Here is a 15,032-nt window from a genome sequence, read left to right as displayed (position 1 = left end):
GAAAAGTGGAAGGGACATATAGAAGGGCTATACAAGGGAAATATACTTAAAGCCGATATTGTAACAAGAGAAGAGGTCGTAGATGAAGATGAGGTAGGAGGTATAAAACTGCGAGGAGAATTTGACAGAGCACTGAAAGACCTACGTCGAAACAAGGCCCCTGGAGTAGACGACAGTCCGTCAGAACCACTGAAATCCTTTGGGGAGTCAGCCACGACGAAACTATACCACCTGGTATGCAAGAGATGTGATACAGGCGAAATATCTTCAGACTTCAAGAAGAATGTAATAATTCCAGTTCCAAAGAAGCAGGTGCTAACAGGTGTGAATGTTACTACCAGGTTAATAAGTCGTGGTTGCAAAATACTGTCACAAACTGTTTGCAGAAGAATGGGAGAACTGGCAGAAGCCGACCTCGAGGAAGATCAGTTTGGATTCTGGAGCAATGTAGGAACATGTGAAGCAATACTGATAGAAGGTAGGTTAAGTAAGAGAATATCTACGTTAATAAGTTTTGAAGATATGGAGAAAGCTTTTGAATATGTCGACTGGAATACAGTCATTGGAATTCTGGATGTAGGCGGGGTAAAATACAAGGAGTGAACGGTTATATATAACTTACACAGAAACCAGATGGCAATTATAAGAATCGAGGGGTATAGAAGGGAAGCAGTGGCTGAGAAGGTAATGAGACAAGATTGTAGCACATTCCAAGTAGTAAATGAAATCAAAGAAAAATTTAGAGAAGGAATTAAAATTCAGGGAGAAGAAATAAAAACTTTGAGGTTTGTAGATGACATTGAAATTTGTCAGAGACAGCAAAGGGCTTGGAAGAGCAGTTGAGCTGAATGGAGTGCCTTGAAAGGTGGATGTAGGATGAACATCAACAAAAGCAAAGTAAGGCTAACGGAATCTAGTCGAATTAAATGATGCGATGCTGAGGGAATCACATAAGGAAAACGAGATACTAAAAGTAGCAGATGAGTTTTGATATTTGGTAAGCAAAATAACTTACGATGGCCGAAGTAGAAAGGATGCAAAATGTAGACTGGTAATGGGAAGAAAAGCGTTTGTAGAAAAAATAATTTTTTTAACATCGAACGTAGATTTAAGTATTAGAAAGTCTTTTGTTAAGGGGGGTAAGTGTTGCCCTGTATGGATGCATGGAAGTGAGGCTTTGGCGATAAACAGTTGAGGTAAGAAGAGAATAGAAACTTCTGAAATGTGATGGTAGAGAAGAATGCTGAAGATTAGATTGATAGATCATGTAACCAATGAGGAGGTACTGAAGACAACTGGGGAAAAAGAAATTTATGACATAACCTGACTAAAGGAAAGGAACGGTTGATAGGACACATCCTGAGACATCAAGCGATCATCAGTTTAGTACTGTACGAAAGTGTGGGAGAGGGGGGGTGGTTAAAAATAGTAAAGGGAGATCATGAGACGAATACAGTAAACAGATTCAAAAGGATGTAGGCTGCAGTAGTTATTCGGAGATGAAGAGCCTATCACAGTGTAGAGCAGGTTTGAGAGTTGCATCAAACGAGTCTTCGGACTGAAGTCCACAACAACAACAAACACTATGGCCTCAGTGTGAACTCTTGCCTGCTGCGGTGTACGGGAGCGCTTACACTGAGGTTTACCTGGTTAAATCGCCTCTGCAGCGATCCCTCCATGATGTTGTTGCGTGTGGTGCCCACGTAGATGTTGCCGTCGTTGCGTCCTGGTCGTTGGGGGTAGATGCTGCGCACGCCACCCGCGGACTCCGGCAGCTGTCAACAACAACAACAACACATTGTACGCTACATGTGGAAGAGAAGATTGCACTCATATTTTACTTAGTGACACTTTTAGATGAAGTCTGCGATGCTGTCCTTACACAGTAGCAGCTCTTCAGAGCATTGTGTCCGTCCGACTTCTGACTGTACTATATATGATTAGAAAATTGAGGAATTTAGTGTATATTGTATAGATCCCAACCTGAGACGTTTTCTGGAGATAGTGCGCGACAGATGAAATTGGCGTGTTTTAGTTCACGGCGTCACGAAGAGTTGAAATCGGCTAAACGACTAGAGAGTGAGATGGTGTTACTGTTTATGGAGCCCGTAGATATACTGACTATCTGTTTAAAAGTATCTGGACATTAATATGGGTTGTGTGAACCCTTCGCATTTATGACCGCTTGAACTCTGCTGGAGACACATTCAATGAGATGTGTGAATGTCTGTGGAGGAATGACAGCCCAATCTTCCTCAGGAGCCGAAACCAGAGAATATAGTGATACTGGACGCTGGGGGCTGGAGTGAAGCCGACCTTATGACTGACCACATAGGTCTTCCACTGGGTTCAAGAATGGTTCAAATGGCTCTGAGCACTATGGGACTTAACATCTGAGGTCATCAGTCCCCTAGAATTTAGAACTACTTGACCCTAAGTAACCTAAGGACATCACACACATCCATGCCCGTACCGGATTCGAACCTGCGACCGTAGCAGTCGCGCGGTTCCGGACTGAAGCGCCTAGAACCACTCAGCAACCGCGGCCGGCCACTGGGTTCAGGTTGGGCATACCAGCGCATTTCACAAACAATTGCCTCACATATGCTGTTTTGTGGCAGGGTGCAGTGTCAAGCTGATACGAGGAATCACCGTCTCCGAACTGTTAGTCTCTTTTACACAGTAGAAAATGCTATAAAATTCATATCCTTCCGCATTTAGCATTTAAGTGTAATAAGGGGACCATAACCTATCAACGAAAAACACCCCCACACCATAATACCACCTCCTCCGTAATGCACTGCTGGCACTATACATGAATGCTAGTAACGTTCTTTAGGAATTCGCCAACCCCAACTCTTCCACAGAATTGGTACCAGTTATAGCGTGATTCATCGTTCCAATGGATTCGTTCCTAGTCATCCTCCGTCAAGTGGCGTCGCCCTTTATCCCATCTCAAACAGCGCTTAGCTTTGACTACAAAAGTGTGTTGCCCAGCTCGACCATTCTATCCCATTATTTTTAACTCCTTACACAAAGTTATTGTGCTAGCTGAACTGCTGGTAACACTTCGAAAGTCTCGAGTGATTCCTTACTCTGATCTCATGTGATATTTCCCTATGGCCCGTGTTCGTTAGTACACGAGGCAGGTGTGGTCTTGGTTTAACGGTGATTATTCTTTCGTGTTTCCACTTCACAGTCACATCACCAACAGTAGATCTGGGCAACAGTGAAAGAGTTGATACAATGAAGAGCCAAATAAACTGGTACACCTGCCTAATATCGGGTAGGAGCCCCGCGAGCACACAGAAGATCCGCAACACGACGCGGCGTGGACTCGAGTAATGTCTGAAGTAGTGCTGGGGGGAACTGACACCGTGAACCCTGCAGGGCTGCCCATAAACCCGTACGAGTACGAGGGGGTGGAGATCTCTTCTCAACAGTACGTTCCAAGGCATTCCAGATATGCTCAATAATGGTCATGTCTGGGGAGTTTTGTGTTCAGCGGAGAGGGTTTAAATTCAGAAGAGCCGCTCTTTAACAATTCCGGACATGTGGGGTGTCGCATTGTCCTGATGGAATTTCCGAAGTCCGTCGGAATGGACAATGGACACAAATGGATGCAGGTGATCAGATAGGATGCTTACGTACGTGTCACTTGTCGGAGTCGTATCTAGATGCATCAGGGGTCCCATTTCATTTCAACTGCACACGCCCTAAACCATTATAGAGCCTCCACCAACTTGAACAGTCCCGTGCTGACTTGCAGGTTCCATGGATACATGAGGTTGTCTCCCTACCCGTACACATCCATAAGCTCGATACAATATGAAACGAGACTCATCCGTCAAGGCAACGTTTCCAGTGATCAACAGCCAAAATTCGGTGCTGACGGGCCTAGCCGAGGCATCAAGCTTTGTGTCATGCAGTCATCAAGGGTACACGAGTGTTCCTTTCGCTCCGAAAGCCCATATTGATGGTGTTTTGTTGAATGATTTGCATGCTGACACTTGTTGATGCCCCACCACTGAAATCTGCAGCAATCTGCGGAAAGGTGGCACTTGTGTCCCGTTGAACGAGTCTCTTCAGTCGCTGTTGGTCCCGTTCCTGCAGTATCTTTCTGTGGATGCAGTGATGTCAGAGATTTGATATTTTTCCGGATTCCTGATAATCACGATGCACTCGTGAAATGGTCGTAGGGGAAAATCCCCACTTCATCGCTACCTCGGAATTGCTGTATCCCACCGCTCATACGCAGACGTTCAAATTCACTTAAATCTTGATAACCTGTCACTGTAGCAGCAGTAAGAGATCTAATAACTGCGTCAGACACATGTTGTCTTTTACAGGCGTTGCCGACCGCAACGCCGTATTCTGACTGTTTACATATATCTGTATTTGAATACGTATGGCTATACTAGTTTCTTTGGCGCTTCAGTGTGTTTTCCTGATATTCTTATACACTCCTGGAAATGGAAAAAAGAACACATTGACACCGGTGTGTCAGACCCACCATACTTGCTCCGGACACTGCGAGAGGGCTGTACAAGCAATGATCACACGCACGGCACAGCGGACACACCAGGAACCGCGGTGTTGGCCGTCGAATGGCGCTAGCTGCGCAGCATTTGTGCACCGCCGCCGTCAGTGTCAGCCCGTTTGCCGTGGCATACGGAGCTCCATCGCAGTCTTTAACACTGGTAGCATGCCGCGGCAGCATGGACGTGAACCGTATGTGCAGTTGACGGACTTTGAGCGAGGGCGTATAGTGGGCATGCGGGAGGCCGGGTGGACGTACCGCCGAATTGCTCAACACGTGGGGCGTGAGGTCTCCACAGTACATCGATGTTGTCGCCAGTGGTCGGCGGAAGGTGCACGTGCCCGTCGACCTGGGACCGGACCGCAGCGACGCACGGATGCACGCCAAGACCGTAGGATCCTACGCAGTGCCGTAGGGGACCGCACCGCCACTTCCCAGCAAATTAGGGACACTGTTGCTCCTGGGGTATCGGCGAGGACCATTCGCAACCGTCTCCATGAAGCTGGGCTACGGTCCCGCACACCGTTAGGCCGTCTTCCGCTCACGCCCCAACATCGTGCAGCCCGCCTCCAGTGGTGTCGCGACAGGCGTGAATGGAGGGACGAATGGAGACGTGTCGTCTTCAGCGATGAGAGTCGCTTCTGCCTTGGTGCCAATGATGGTCGTATGCGTGTTTGGCGCCGTGCAGGTGAGCGCCACAATCAGGACTGCATACGACCGAGGCACACAGGGCCAACACCCGGCATCATGGTGTGGGGAGCGATCTCCTGCACTGGCCGTACACCACTGGTGATCGTCGAGGGGACACTGAATAGTGCACGGTATATCCAAACCGACATCGAACCCATCGTTCTACCATTCCTAGACCGGCAAGGGAACTTGCTGTTCCAACAGGACAATGCACGTCCGCATGTATCCCGTGCCACCCAACGTGCTCTAGAAGGTGTAAGTCAACTACCCTGGCCAGCAAGATCTCCGGATCTGTCCCCCATTGAGCATGTTTGGGACTGGATGAAGCGTCGTCTCACGCGGTCTGGACGTCCAGCACGAACGCTGGTCCAACTGAGGCGCCAGGTGGAAATGGCATGGCAAGCCGTTCCACAGGACTACATCCAGCATCTCTACGATCGTCTCCATGGGAGAATAGCAGCCTGCATTGCTGCGAAAGGTGGATATACACTGTACTAGTGCCGACATTGTGCATGCTCTGTTGCCTGTGTCTATGTGCCTGTGGTTCTGTCAGTGTGATCATGTGATGTATCTGACCCCAAGAATGTGTCAATAAAGTTTCCCCTTCCTGGGACAATGAATTCACGGTGTTCTTATTTCAATTTCCAGGAGTGTAACTGACCGTTCGCCAGCCACTTCTGCTTCCAGCACAACGCTCGCGACTGGCGGGTAGCCTGAACCACTGTTGCAGGCGCTCCCCCCCCCCCCCCCCTTCCCCACCGCAGCCACGTACCTCACGGAGACAGCTGTGCGCCAAGCATCGAAAGAAGGGACTACATTGCGTCACGTGTTCGCCGAGCGATGTGCGACGTACTTCCGCCAGCGGCCTAATTAAGACGCTAGCGAGAAGCATACACTCACGCTTCGGGCAAACGCCTTTCGCTTCACGCGTCCCGTGTTCCGGGTCCGTCAGTCGGACTCGTAGCCGAGCCCAGCACTGGTGAGCACACCTACATTGCAACTCACCGCGGCGCCTCTCCAGCGTCGCCAGGGATGAGGCTCCGCAGCAGCCACTCCGAGCTGCCAGCCATCTTGCTCGGGGCCTTCGCCTCCTCTGATGTTGGCCTTCCAAGGACTTGGTGCCACCGGACTGATAGCGCTTCTGTGGAACTTAGACCGTGTACTTTTGCCTAGTAGTGTCCTCTATAACCAAACTCATTACAGACTTTGATTGTGTCCTACTAATATTGGAACTTTCATTTGTGTTATTCTGACAAAACTCTACCATATGGTGAGCAAGATGTATGAGACAGGCAAAATACCCTCAGACTTCAAGAAGAATATAATAGTTCCAATCCCAAAGAAAGCAGGTGTTGACAGATGTGAAAATAACCGAACTATCAGTTTAATAAGTCATAGCTGCAAAATACTAACGCGAATTCTTTACAGACAAATGGAAAAAACTGGTAGAAGCCGACCTCGGGGGGGATAAGTTTGGATTCCGTAGAAATATTGGAACACGTGAGGCAATACTGACCTTACGACTTATCATAGAAGAAAGATTAAGGAAAGGCAAACCTACGTTTCTAGCATTTGTAGACTTAGAGAAAGCTTTTGACAATGTTGACTGGAATACTGTCTTTCAAATTCAAAAGATGGCAGGGGTAAAATACAGGGAGCGAAAGGCTATTTACCATTTGTACAGAAACCAGATGGCAGTTATAAGAGTCGAGGAGCATGAGAGGGAAGCAGTGGTTGGGACGGGAGTGAGACAGGGTTGTAGCCTCTCCTCGATGTTATTCAACCTGTATATTGAGCAAGCAGTAATGAAACAAAAGAAAAATTCGGAGTAGGTATTAAAATCCATGGAGAAGAAATAAAAACTTTGAGGTTGGCCGATGACATTGTAATTCTGTCAGAGACAGCATAGGACTTGGAAGAGCAGTTGAACGAAATGGATAGTGTCTTGAAAGGAGGATATAAGATGAACATCAACAAAAGCAAAACGAGGATAATGGAATGTAGTCGAATTAAGTCGGATGATGCTGAGGGTATTAGGAAATGAGACACTTAAAGTACTAAAGGAGTTTTGCTATTTGGGGAGCAAAATAACTGATGATGATCGAAGTAGAGAGGATATAAAATGTAAACTGGCAATGGCAAGGAAAGCGTTTCTGAAGAAGAGAAATTTGTTAACATCGAGTATAGATTTAAGTGTCAGGAAGTCGTTTCTGAAAGTATTTGTATGGAGTGTAGCCATGTATGGAAGTGAAACATGGACGATAAATAGTTTGGACAAGAAGAGAATAGAAGCTTTCGAAAAGTGGTGCTACAGAAGAATGCTGAAGATTAGATGGGTAGATCACATAACTAATGAGGAGCTATTGAATAGAATTGGCGAGGAGTTTGTGGCACAACTTGACAAGAAGAAGGGACCGGTTGGTAGGACATATTCTGAGGCATCAAGGGATCACAAATTTAGCATTGGAGGGCAGCGTGGAGGGTAAAAATCATAGAGGGAGACCAAGAGATGAATACACTAAGCAGATTCAGAAGAATGTAGGTTGCAGAAAGTACTGGGAGAGGAAGAAGCTTGCTCAGGATAGAGTAGCATGGATAGCTGCATCAAACCAGTCTCAGGACTGAAGACCACAACAAGAACAACATTCTGACAGTCCATAATGTTGACTTGGCTTTTGTGTGTTGTATAAATAAGTGTTCTTAAATGCTACTAGGGAGTCATTACTCAATAATCAGTTGTTTGTGCTGCGAAATTCGGCACTATTGTGCAAAGATTCGCATCTGGCTTGATTGAACTCCAGTGTCTACACTGGTACTATATTTGAGGAAATGACAATATTTCCCGTGCACGACTCGGTGGTTATAACGAAAGTGCAGCTACTTATGGAGGTCCATTGTGGGCAGTGATTATCGTATGGCAACTAAACGTGGTAGGTATGCTAATGAATTAATGCGATTTACACTAGAAATTTGGCAACCATGTGCAAATATGATGCCGTAAATTGTATGAACGATAGTGTGATATTCACGCTGTCATTTGGCAAGACATAACGTGAGTGAACTGAAGAAAGGAGATCGTGCGCTGCAAGTAAAAGTGTTTTATGTGAACAACAGCAATTGCAGTGCTGCACTGTGAAATATGGCATCCCGGCTATTACACAAGCTGAAAATATGGTCACTATTTTTTTATAAACTTAAATTTGCCATATTTCGTGACAGTACCTTTTCCGTTAGACGTTTGCAAGCAAATATAAGTCTTGGCTTCAGTTGTCTAAGTATGATTCCACAATGCATCGTTGTCGGCTGCAGAAAATGACGTGGTTCAGCGTGTTTCTCTCATTTTGGTGTTTCAAATACAGTTTCTTCCAATGTAGTTTCTTCTTTTTCGTTAATACAAAAATAATAGTTAACATAATTCAAAATTATTTATGACTGCGACCTTCACATTGTTCTTCTGTCAACACACACCAAGAGTTAGCTTCCGACTCGGACTGACTATAGTCAAAGACTACTCCAACGTCAAAGATATTTTACACAATCAGTTTCTTTGCTATTCTTCGATACGTTTTCTAATAGTAATCAATATGCTTTTACTCTCAAAAACAGAAGTAAATTAACATATAATAAGACAAATTATAATAAATTCTGACAAAAATATAAGAAAACATTTTCAATTCAGTATCGACAAATACGGTAAAAAAAATAACATCTCCCAGATCCATTACAACTGAGACAATATCGCCGACTGGAAAGTCTGAGGAGAAGCTCGATGTCATTAAATAGTTTGAAGATGATGATAATGAAACTCGAAAACGCAGGTGGACTTGATGTGGCACATGGAAGAGGAATGTGTCCTGTACCGGTGGAAGTTAGTGACGGGGTTGCCGTTGCTTTAACTGACCATGCAGCACGTGTCTTGGCTAATGCCAGTACTCGTGCAGTGTCACGAGGATCGTCCATCCCATGGTCAACAGTACAGCAAGTTTTGCCGTATATTTTACGCTAGTAATCGGACGCGATCCAGACGATGCAACAGCTGAAACCTCTCGATGCACAACAACGTTTTAAATTTCATCTTCAGTTTCTGGCAGGTATCAAAGTTGATGACATGTGGCCGGGAGATATTCCGTGGAGTGACGAGCCATTTTTTACCCTACAAGGCGCAGTGCCTGCACAGAACTGGCGAATTTGGGGTACTGATAAACCACGTGTTGTCCACTGCACACATCGCATGTGACTGTGTGGTGTGGATTCACAAGTACCTTTGTTCTTGGTCCGGTCTTCTTTGAAGAGAATAGATCCAGAGGGTCTGTCAGGTGTACTGTGACGTCTGCATGTTATCGAGATCTCCACGTATGGCATGTGATTCCCGCTTTGTGTGCAAACTACTGTTTTAATGCAATATGGGCCAACATCTCATGTTGCTCGCCCAGTGAATGTTTTGCTTAAAGCAACCTTCTACGATCGTATTATCTCTAGAGGCTTCCCAGACACATAGCCTGCAAGATCACCTGATCTAAATACTTGTGACTTTTGGGTCTGGGGGTATCTGATAGAACGAGTTACTAGGGACGTGTTCGCTCTCTCCCTGCTCTGAAGGCTAGTACAAAGGAAAGTGTTGTTCAGATTGCGAACAACCGTTGATCACGTCGTTTTGCGGGTGCAGCATCTTGTCGGCGTCTCTGTAAGCGATGGTTGATAATGAAATTAACATTGTGCCTTTCTCGCTTGTTCAACAAAGCGAGGTGGTGCAGAGGTTAGCACATTGGACTCGCATTCGGGAGGACGACGGTTCAATCCCGAGTCTGCTCATACCTGATTTAGGTTTTCCGCGATTTCCCCAAATCGCTCCAGGCAAATGTCGGAATGGTTCCTTTGAAAGGGCACGGCCGACAACCTTCCCCATCCTTCCATAATCTGATGAGATCGATGACCTCGCTGTTTGGTCTCTTCTCCCAACCAACCCAACCCTCGCTTGTTCGAACGTTCCTAATCTTTGTTTGTAAATTTCTAATCCACTACACATGGAAACATTTCTATACGTCTTTCTTGAATTAGTTGCTACAGATTTGCACCTGGTGATCACAATTCTAATTTTTTTTCAGCGTTAATCGGGTCCGCATTAACGTATTAGAATATCTACATAGCTTCGCTGCCTTATTATAATGATAACGTACATTATACTTCTGTGAGTAGCTGCATGTTAATTATAACAACCCGGTACCTGACAACGAACTGCATTTGTGAAAGCAAAATTGAATTATAAAAATAAGTGTAAAATTAGAATCCTTAACTGCAGCCTCGGGCACTAGCCCGGTACGCCCGCCGTCAAAGGAGAATCAGAGTTTAACGTTCCGTTGAGTATGAGCAAATTAGAGACGGAACAGGTCAGATTAAGAGAGAATGGGGAAGGGAATCGGCCTTGCCCTATTCAAAAGAACTAATACTTTATTTGCTATATGAGATTTAGGGAAATCATAGAAAACTTAAATCTGAATGTGATGGCCAGGCGGAGATTTGAACCGTCGCCCTCCCGAACGCGAGTCCAGTGCGATAACCGCTGTTGAGAAGTTACATGCTTCTTATTTTCCAGCGTATAATCATTTGACGCCTTGAAGCTGATTGCAGACAGACTGTCTGCATGCTCATGAAATATTATTTCAATTCCTTGGGTACGATTCCGAGAAGAAGTAAATATCTGTCGTTTCCCAGTGTAACATGGATCAAGTGCAAACGGTCCTGTACAGGGCGAAAGCCAAAAATATCTGCTAGACATTTTAGACTCGAGAGTTTATGTTACCTATTGCGGTTTTCGACAAATCGTGTACTGAAGACTCATAAGAAAGGATAAGGTTTAATGTGCCGCTGCCGACAAGATGATAAAGTACAGAACATAGGGTTAAACTCAGTCCATCGAAACCCCAACCGATCCTGTTTCGTCATTCTAGAACCGTTAGCCCAAAACATCGATTCTCAGGTTTGTAGATATTAGCAAAATCTTTGATAATGTCGACGTTGATATTTTACTTGCCATATTAGTAGCCTAAATTTCTCTTCAAATGTAGCACAATGGTTTCCATTTGTACCTGACTTCTTGCGAAGACAAGTACCACAAAGCTGCAATAAGGGCAAATGCACTTGTGTGCAAAACGTAAAGACGAAATTAACTTTCGCATGATGTGTCACTACGAGGGACCAAAGCTCGATCAGACTTGAGCCACACATAGAAAAAATTTCTAGTGTATAGTAAAGAAGAAATACGCAAAGATATATGCAAAGAGACGAACATGACTGACACTTTTATTCGAAGACACGCATCTGTGCTGTCGACGCGGTCGTGCACTGTCATCTGTAGCAGATGAAGTCAGGGCCGAATGTATCCCTGAAAATACGCACATGGGGAAGGAGAACAGTGTCATAATAACGGTGACCGGTGAGTGATGTGTACCCCTTACAAGACAGAAACCTGCAACCGTGCAACACATCCCGTGGATGGTCGGGCTTTAGGCATCGTCTCCCGCGGCAGCTACACGCGCCTGTAAGCCAAACAACAAAACGTGCTCGTCCTGCATTTTGGTAAATGTTCCGAACAACATCATCTACAAAAAAAAGCAAAGCAGCACGCTGATTTCTTATTCCTGGAGTTTCTGGGGGCCGACACGAGAGGCGCCACTTGCATTACCAGTGGAGTGTACTTCCACGACAACAGCGTGCGATCGCTAGCACTATTTTCCTATGACATTTCACATGCTCACCAAAATCTCGCACCGTATCCGTGCGCGTGTATTTGGACCGGCGCTCAGCCGTGGGTAGGCAGTTTGGTCTCAGCTATCAAGCCAGTTATTTCTTCGAGCTCTCTGGTCCAGGTGCTAGTAGTATATGTATATAGTTTCTGGACCGGAGAGAATATTTTTTAAATAATTTACAGATTTAAAAACAAGATTTTAATTTTACTGTATCCCATATTCAAAAATTTATCTATACCCACGAATAAAATTGTCATTAAATTAAGGAATAAATTTATTCATTTAAAATTTAATAACCAACAAACTACATTTATTGAGTTAAGAAAAATTAAAAAAGTACAAAAAATTTATTCAAATTCAATAACATGAACTGGTTTATCTTTATTTTGCTTTTTAACTCGATATACCGGGGGATCAAAAAGTCAGTATAAATTTAAAAACTTAATAAACCACGGAATAATGTAGTGAGAGAGGTAAAAATTGACATACATGCTTGGAATGACAAGAGGTTTTATTAGAACAAAAAACCAAAACGAAGTTCACAAAATGGCAGAGAGATGGCGCTGGACAGCAAAACGTCAGTGACTGCGCATGACAATTGTGTATAAAAGGAGCTGTAATGAGAGAGAGAATCAGATGCGCCAGCAGTCGAAGCATGTTGACGTTACCTGAAAAGGCGCTTTTAGTGAAGCTGTATTATCAGAATGGGGAATGTGCTAGTTCAGCATTACGATCCTATCGCCATAGGAAGAGGATTCGAACGGGCAAAGGTCCGTTGGCAAATGCAGCTGTAGCGAGAATGATTTCGAAGTTCGAAGCCATGGGTTGTTTAGACGATAAACTTCGTAGTGGCCGACCGAGCACAAGGCGTAATGCTGCTGAGACAGTTCAGGAAGAAATGGAGACTGTAGCGGGTTCGTCTATGCACGGGGAAGTCAGCGCTCGTGCAGTCGCACGTCGCACCGGCATTCCATACACTATTGTTTGGTTGGCACTTAGGCGTACTCTCCGATGCTATCCGTACAAAATCCATCGGCTTCATGAACTCTTACCTGGCGATTTAGTGAAGCGGAGGGCATTTGCGGTGTGGACGTTTCAAAAGATGGTGGAAGATGACGATTGGTTAAGTAACGTATTATGGACCGACGAAGCTCATTTCACGATAAGAGGGTCTGTCAACGCCCACAACTGCAGAATTTGGGCTACCGAAAATCGTAGAACTATCGTGGAAACTCCATTGCACGACGAGAAAGTCAAAAGTCACGGTATGGGTTGGATTTACCACATCTACCGTTATCGGGCCATTTTTCTTCGAGGAAATGCGTGATTCTGGTTTTTTAACTGCTCCTGTGACGGGTGAGAGGTACGCCGATGCGTTACAGAATCGCATCATCCCTAGTCTGGCTGATAAACACCTGCTGGAACGTATGATGTTTATGCAGGATGGTGCTCCACCCCATATTGTTAGACGCGTGAAAGATCTCTTGCGCGCGTCGTTTGGTGATGATCGTGTGCTCAGCGGCCACTTTCGTCAACCTTGGCCTCCCAGGTCCCCAGACCTCAGTCCGTGCGATTATTGGCTTTGGGGTTACCTGAAGTCGCAAGTGTATCGTGATCGACCGACATCTCTAGGGATGCTGAAAGACAACATCTGACGCCAGTGCCTCACCATAACTCCGGACATGCTTAACAGTGCTGTTTACAACATTATTCCTCGACTACGGTTATTGTTGAGGAGTGTTGGTGGACATATTAAGCATTTCCTGTAAAGTACATCATCTTTGCTTTGTATTACTTTGATATGCTAATTATTGCTATTCTGATCAGATGAAGCACAGTCTGTCGGATATTTTTTGAACTTTGAATTTTTCTGGTTCTAATAAAACCCCACGTCATTCCAAGCATGTGTGTCAATTTGTACCTCTCTATCTGAATTATTCCGTGATTTATTCAGTTTTCAAATTTATACTGACTTTTTAATCACCCAGTATAACATTCAATCCATTAATTTTCACTAATTTATCTTCGTTTTCTGAAAAGATTTTAGTACAATTATCTGGAAGAGTAATTTTATATGTATTACCTAAAAGTAATGAAACTTTTTTACCACATTTAGTTACTAAAATTTCAGCTTTTGAAGCCGGCCAGTGTGGCCGAGTGGTTCTAGGCGCTTCAGTTTGGAACCGCGCGACCGCTACGGTCGCAGGTTCGAATCCTGCCTTGGGCATGGATGTGTGATGTCCTTAGGTTAGTTAGATTTAAGTAGTTATAAGTTCTAGGGGACTGAAGACCTCAGATGTTAAGTCCCATAGTGCTCAGAGCCATTTTTTCAGCTTTTGAAATATTGTAAGATTTACTTTGTTTGGTTCTGTTAATTTAGTGAACACCTCTACACAACTACTATTGTAACTGTTAAGGTCACTAACTACATTTTCAATGCGACTATTTATGTTCATTATGTTTTGCTTTTAGTTATATAGAAAAAATTTATATAGAAAAAATTAAGATTTTCATATTTTTGAAATTCAGAATTTTAAAAATTTGAAAAACACTAAATTTTTGAAGTTAATGCTTCTATAACTTTATTCTAATTTTTTGTACATTTATGCAATTATTAATATTCAGTACGTATTCTACATTGTAAATCACAAGTTGAATTCTTTTTACTATACATAATTATATATGCAGTGGTATCATTTGGTATATTTTCATTAAAAATGCACATAATTTCTTGTTTTTCTTTGTTCTTAAGACATTCATTCTTCAAGACATAAATATTAAATAGATAGGATAATTTCGAATAAAACTGAATGGACTCACATTTAAATCGTTATTTAATTGTGTTATTCCTTTAAAAACTCTAAATGAATCATAAGCTTAAGCTTTTAAAAGGTTATTCAGTGGATAAAGGCTCCATAATTCTTGAGGAAAAATTTCTTTTCTTCCAGTTTTTACATAGAATCATTTAACTAGTTATTTTTCGGTTAGTTTAGAAAACAATGAAAATCATGTAAGGCATACCAAAGTCAGAAGAGTTATAATAATTCGTAATATCT

General features: G+C 43.8%; 1 protein-coding gene across 1 annotated transcript in view; it reads right to left on the bottom strand.

Moving 5' to 3' along the window:
- LOC126475349 (echinoderm microtubule-associated protein-like CG42247) overlaps positions 1-15,032 on the bottom strand; it is a 335,583-nt gene that overhangs the window by 81,616 nt on the left and 238,935 nt on the right. Inside the window, exon 12 of the mRNA XM_050103159.1 lies at positions 1,647-1,775. Coding sequence (XP_049959116.1) covers positions 1,647-1,775 — 129 coding nt within the window. The remainder of the gene's footprint in view (positions 1-1,646; positions 1,776-15,032) is intronic.

The sequence above is a fragment of the Schistocerca serialis genome, chromosome 4 (assembly GCF_023864345.2).
Source record: "Schistocerca serialis cubense isolate TAMUIC-IGC-003099 chromosome 4, iqSchSeri2.2, whole genome shotgun sequence".
In the NCBI taxonomy this organism is placed as follows: domain Eukaryota; kingdom Metazoa; phylum Arthropoda; class Insecta; order Orthoptera; family Acrididae; genus Schistocerca; species Schistocerca serialis.
This window is presented reverse-complemented; position numbering and strand designations above follow the sequence as displayed.